General features: G+C 39.2%; 1 protein-coding gene across 1 annotated transcript in view; it reads left to right on the forward strand.

Moving 5' to 3' along the window:
- The window catches only part of adam19a (ADAM metallopeptidase domain 19a), a 349,292-nt gene extending 343,581 nt beyond the window's left edge, over positions 1–5,711 (forward strand). Inside the window, exon 23 of the mRNA XM_031289991.2 lies at positions 4,895–5,711. Coding sequence (XP_031145851.1) covers positions 4,895–4,946 — 52 coding nt within the window. The 3' untranslated portion in view covers positions 4,947–5,711. The remainder of the gene's footprint in view (positions 1–4,894) is intronic.
- The last annotated feature ends 1,322 nt before the right edge of the window (positions 5,712–7,033 follow it).

The following is a 7,033-nucleotide window of genomic DNA, read 5'->3' on the forward strand; positions in this document are numbered from 1 at the left end:
TTCAGGTCATTGACCAGGTCCTGCCGTGTAGTTATGGGCTGATCCCTCACCTTCCTCATGATCATTGATGCCCCACGAGGTGAGATCTTGCATGGAGCCCCAGACTGAGGGAGATTGACCATCATCTTGAACTTCTTCCATTTTCTAATAATTGCGCCAACAGTTGTTGCCTTCTCACCAAGCTGCTTGCCTATTGTCCTGTAGCCCATCCCAGCCTTGTGCAGGTCTACAATTTTATCCCTGATGTCCTTACACAGCTCTCTGGTCTTGGCCATTGTGGAGAGGTTGGAGTCTGTTTCATTGAGTGTGTGGACTGGTGTCTTTTATACAGGTAACGAGTGCAAACAGGTGCAGTTAATACAGGTAATGAGTGGAGAACAGGAGGGCTTCTTAAAGAAAAACTAACAGGTCTGTGAGAGCCGGAATTCTTACTGGTTGGTACCTACTAATGGTACCTAATTAATTTGCATTTTATTGCATGACATAAGTATTTGATCACCTGATCAAATACTTATGTCATGCAATAAAATGCAAATTAATTATTTAAAAATCATACAATGTGATTTTCTGGATTTTTGTTTTAGATCCGTCTCTCACAGATGAAGTGTACCTATGATAAAAATTACAGACCTCTACATGCTTTGTAAGCAGGAAAACCTGCAAAATGGCAGTGTATCAAATACTTGTTCTCCCCACTGTATATAACCCATATTTTCCATTTTCATTCATGGCAGCTGTGTGGATGAATAAATGCATATCTAGAAAAAAATATAGATAGACACCCCTGTGACGGCTAACTCGTTAGCTTTTAGCTGCAGCAATCATTAAGTATCTACGTTTAACTGTTATTATATTATCTCTGATTATATCAGAGGTGCCGTTTGGGATCATGGACGATCCTTTAGGGTTCTGATTCTGACATTTGGGTCGGACTTGCGTTTATTTTTGTCAGTGTTTTAACCGCTTGAGGTAAGTTAGCCTACTACTAATGTTTAGCGTCATCTCAGCCTCGAAAGCAAACAAACAAATCTACTAATGCAGCATCTATTCAACAAATGAATAACTTTATACATACCTTTTTGCTGTCGATGCTTTAAACGCGCATCTGATGTCAGCCAGTGTTACTGTGTTACTGTGCCTTCTCCGCACAGCATGTGCGGAGAAGGCACAGTAACACGTGTCGAAAATAAACAACACGAGGCATCAGTGATAGTTTTTATTTTGCCTCTAGAGGCCGCTATTGTAATGCATGATGCCAGCAGACCCTTCTCAGCTCTCGCGTACTGTGTAATGAATGACAGCGTGCGCTTCTCAGCTGCTCCAGCAATGGACGCAACCAGGAAAAACTATCGGTATGGATTTTTGCCGATAACGATAGTTCCACCAATCAACTATCGGTGCCGATTAATCGGCAAAACCGATGAATCGGTCGACCTCTAATCCAAATTATTGTTTTATATTATTATTTGACCTTTAAAACATAGAATGCTGCCAATTGATTAACTTTCCTGAGTTATAAAATGATTATATCTCCTCAAGTATGGATTCACCCCCACCACTGCGTCCACAGATGCTTACCGTTGGTGCCAAAACTGGAACAGATTTCAATACAATCTTTTATAATTTGCTGTGACCATTTATGACCCCTTGAGGAATAACTTTTTATTTGTGGTGGCAATTGCTGTAAGGAGTTACAGCCATGCAGTGACGAAACCTAAAAATAAATCTATACATGGACAATACATTTGTGAAAATTTAGAATTTTCTGGTATTTCAATTTTTTTTTTTAAATGTTGTCCATTTCTCCTTTTACTGTAGACTGTTCAACTGTCTACAGTTTTACAGTTTTCTCTGTAAAAAAATTTAATTAAATGACAATTACTATAAAATCAAAATGTTGGTAATTATAAAGTTACAACACCATGGCACACAATTTGTGACTAATAAAAAAAGTATAAAACTAATAATTGTACATTTATAACGCCGGACGGAATGTTGAGTAACCTTACAGCTGCTAGGTAGCATGTAATTGTTTACGTTCTGCAACTGTTTCATTCATTCTGATTCCTTAATATATTGTTATAACTTTGTGGGTCAAAGCAAACCCTATTGTAATCAAAGCCTTCAGGACATAGTCCTCCTAAAAAATACTCCTCCTGATAGTAGAATAAGTCACTATTTAAACCTATATCAAAGCCAATCAAGCAAAAGAAAAAACAAATACTCTGACATACCTTGAAACCGCTAGAGTTGCAACTAACGATTATTTCCATTGTGGATTTACTTGTGGATTTTTTTCTGTCACTTAAATAGAATGGCTGAAAAGCATTGGGCTTGTTGTGGGAATTCCCATAGAATTTTTAACTGTATGCTGTTTGCACTAACCTTCTTTTGTGTCTGAAGTGGCTTTCATCGATAACCACAAATTTGTTCTGCCCTTCCCAGCCTCTGTCCTTTTCTTCTTTTTCTTCTCTCCATTGCCTCAACAGCAAGATTTCACTTGCCTGTAGAATATTGCATCAGTAAAATTATTGATATTGACTTTCTGTATACTGTAGCCCACCACTGGTTTTAGTGTAATAGATTATCTAAATTACAGGCACTTTGATTATTTCTATTCATGTAGGTGTATTGCATGTTATTCTTGAACTTAAGTTTGATTTCCATACCTGTACACAAATCACATCCAGTTGAAAGTCCATCTTGGATTGGCTAAATATTGACTGGTGTCGGATGGATTTTCTGACAATGGCTCTGTGTTTGGCCCTCTGTTGACCCTATAGAACACACCACAACTTGAGATCCAATGGAATTCAAAGATATACCATAATTGTTATGATATCTGTTTAAATTGTTTTGCTTCAATGCAATGGTGAAAACCGGGACATTTTAGCGTCCCGACAGGCGTTTGTCGGGACTCGGGACACGCAACTCAGAATCGGGACTGTCCCGGTCAAACCGGGACGTCTGGTCACCCTATAGTGTGCATGTCCATCGTGACGTCATGGGCCAGTCAACGCGGAAGAGCCGAGCTCCATGATTCCTTTATGCACTTTTGAGCACTCTCATTGGAATGTACGGGGCTTCCCGCTGAACACTGTATCCAGTTCTCTTAATACATCCATGAATCACACCCACACAGATCTTGTCATGCTTCAATTAAAGCGTTTGTGCAGCAAACCCAACCAATCAGCGTCCGGTGAGGACAGCTGACAGTTGTCAGCTATTGGAGCTATACCGCCGCAGCTGTTCGTTCAAAACAACAATGGTAGACTTGATAGACAGATGGTTCATCCAATCACCTGCCAGGTATTTTTTTGCAAGTGCCTGCCCTTTTTCAAACAGTTTCCAGTGTGGGCTTCTCAAATGGTTCTGTGTCTGGTATCGGCTTGTCAGGTTAGCGAAACATAGCACTTTTTGTGGATTGTTAAGTTTCTCTCGTTCGTTCTGCTGTTGCGCAATGCTTTAAATGTCCGTTATTTCATTTTACATAGGCCTATCCTTGCTGATGTACCCAAAGCTAATATTATAGCTATTAACCAATGGCCAATGCCTAGCCACCCTAAACTGACATCAATCTGACACCAACACTAGCAAATTTACTGTCACGATTTGATATTGATCGCGACAGTAATTTCAAACCCACTTTGATAGATTTCTGTGCTACTCTTTTGTTTCATTCATTTTGTATTGATTATTTTTTCCTTAACTAACTGTTCTTGACTTGACAAATGCTTGTGCACTGAATTTCAGTAGCAGTGTAAACCTACGGCATTATCTGCACCCACTCAAGGTAGTTGTACTGTATATACTGTATTAAACAACATGTTTTATAGCTCCACTCACTGTATGTGTAAACCACATCACAATTTGACCTTAGGGAGAATGTTACTTTTCTTTTCTACATAATGTTCACAAAGCAGCTATTGCTTTTGCAGTTGTGCAGTACGTATCCTGGAATTGTTTGAAAGGCGTTTTATGACACACCTATATAAGTACCAGGGCGGGCTGTGAGAAATACTGCCTCACGATATTCCCATCTTTTTATTTCATCCTGTTTTCTGTTCGGGGTGGTGTGGCTCGGAGCGTTTATGTGCATAAACGCTCCGAGCTTACAAACCATGAAATGCATCCACTCAGATCTTCATCAGCAATCAATTTTCATTTTTTGTAAGTGACAGGCCCTCAGTCTAAAGGCTTGTAACTTACTTTCTTAGATGCAGCAGTTGTGTTTTTTGTTCCATGCAACTGCATTTACAGATAAACTTATATAGATAAGTTTATCTTATCTTACATTTATAGAAATGTATTAAAAGTCAGGCAGGGAAAGCTCAAGGTGATGATTGTTCTTCAGGTTTTATGGTTCTTCTGCTCCTGTAATCGAGCAGATCGATCAAAATGATTCTACATCTGGTTCTCTCTGACAACACCAAGATCAGATTTGACACTGAACACCAGCTGCTGTGACCTGACGAGAAGGAAAAGCAGCCTGTATGAGACTTTACAAATCCCCAGCAACATGTGTCTTTGTATTCAAAGTAGGGATAAACACTGATTTGTAGTGGAGATGGCTTTGTTCGCTTTCTTTTCTTTACGCTCAATAAGCTCCACTGGTATCAGAAACACAAGAAGTATCTGCTGTAACGTGTAGTTACAGGAAACTACAGTGTGTGTGTGTGTGTGTGTGTGTGTGTGTGTGTGTGTGTGTGTGTGTGTGTGTGTGTGTGTGTTGATGGTAATGAAGGAACAGTGAAACAGTGTGTTTTAATAGTTTTTGGACAACAATGGAGCTATAGCACAAGATATATCAAGCTTTGATACACACACAACACTGTTCTTATATGCTGTTTAACTTTAAGCTAGAACATATATTTTTTTGTCCTTCTCCTTCCAGACCGGTCCCAGGTGCCAAACCAAACACAGCCTCGCTTCCGCCACGAAAATGACCTTCTCCTCCCCCCTCCACCCTCAGAGGAGGCAGCAGCTGACAGCCTATTTGCACTAAAGAGACTTGGCTGGTAAACCACAGAGCTGTCGACCATACCAGAGCAGGACGAACACAAAGTAAAAACCTGAGACACGAAAGAACAAACAGGACTCTTCAGACTTTAAAATGAAACCTTACCCCCCCACACATTCTCAATTTTGACTTCCGCCACCCCACATCCTCCCAGCGTGCTCACATTAACCACGACGCGGTTTCGCACGGAGGTCTTGCAGACTGAGACGTGTTATCGCTGGGTGTCAGTCACATTTGCCAAATTTTTTTATGATTATTGTTTGTTTTTTAATCTGTTAATGCTGTCTGTGTATAAAAACATTTTTTGTAATGACTCTTGTTTTGTTTACAATTTGTTTTATGTCTTGTTTTATGATTTATGTTATGTGCCAAAGAGGTCTTTTCATACCTGGGGTGTGTCCCGAACGCTTGAAAATCTTCTTATGTCACATTAAGTTTACAGCAAGTCAACTCCTCCATATTTTTAGGTTTTATAATTTATTGTATTGGATGAGGAATGTCTAAAATACAAATCTGGCCTATCGGCAGGAAGGAGAACCAATCACACAGCAGCTTCTATTCAACACTGTTTACATGGTGGAGGATTTGATAAATGCTTGGGACTTGCAGGACACACCTCAGTCGTTCATGTTGATTTGAATGTCTGTGTGTTATGACTTTTGAATTACATAAAATATTTTTAACAAAACTATCATCACGTACATTTTATTCTGTCTTTTTTTCATTCCAACTCTAACAATAATTAATGGAAATTTAAACTTAACTTTTAGATAAGATATCTCAGCTTGTAAAAACAGTTGTATAATGTCTGCTGTAGCTCTGAGGTAGCTGTTTCAAGTCAGAGAAAATAACCCTAATAATGTCATAATCAAGTCAAGACATCAGGGTTGCCTCTGTTTGGGCTTGAAGAATGCAAATTTATAGAAAGAAACTGCTGTAAAGCTGTTTAAGTGACAGAAACAGAGTTGACAGACAAAGCCCTAATAAGGCCCAAATGCATCTTTCCTACATAGAGATATGTGTATAGGAACTTCGGCCTAAAGAACTACTGTAAAGCTGTTTAAGTGACAGAAACAGAGTTGACACATCATAAAAAGCTCTGAAGAGGCCAACATGCATCTTTCCTGCAAAGAGATATGTGTATAGGAACTACTGCTAATAAACTACTGTAAAGCTGTTTAAGTGAAAGAAACAGGGATACCACATCGTAAGAAGCTCTGAAGAGGCCAACATGCATCTTTCCTGCAAAGAGATATGTCTATCGGAACTTCGGCCTAAAGAACTACTGTAAAGCTGTTTAAGTGAAAGAAACAGGGATACCACATCGCAAGAAGCTCTGGAGAGGCCAAAATACATATTTCCTGCATAGAGAGATGTTTGTAGGCGCTTCAGTTAAGAAACTACTGTAAAGCTGTTTAAGTGATAAACAGGATTCACACATCATAAAAAGCCCTACTGAGGCCAAAATGCATCTTTCCTGCATAGAGATATGTGTATAGGAAGTGCTGCTAAGAAACTACTGTAAAGCTGTTTAAGTGAAAGAAACAAACACATCGTAAGAAGCTCTGAAGCGGCCAACATGCATCTTTCCTGCATAGAGATATGTGTATAGGAACTACTGCTAAGAAACTACTGTAAAGCTGTTTAAGTGAAAGAAACAGCGATACCACATCGTAAGAAGCTCTGAAGAGGCCAACATGCATCTTTCCTGCAAAGAGATATGTGTATAGGAACTACTGCTAAGAAACTACTGTAAAGCTGTTTAACTGAAAGAAACAGGGATACCACATCGTAAGAAGCTCTGGAGAGGCCAAAATACATATTAATATACTGTTAAGAAACTACTGTAAAGCTGTTTAAGTGATAAACAGGATTCACACATCATAAAAAGCCCTACTGAGGCCAAAATGCATCTTTCCTGCATAGAGATATGTGTATAGGAACTACTGCTAAGAAACTACTGTAAAGCTGTTTAACTGAAAGAAACAGGGATACCACATCGTAAGAAGCTCT

Source organism: Sander lucioperca, chromosome 17 (genome assembly GCF_008315115.2).
Source record: "Sander lucioperca isolate FBNREF2018 chromosome 17, SLUC_FBN_1.2, whole genome shotgun sequence".
Classification (NCBI taxonomy): domain Eukaryota; kingdom Metazoa; phylum Chordata; class Actinopteri; order Perciformes; family Percidae; genus Sander; species Sander lucioperca.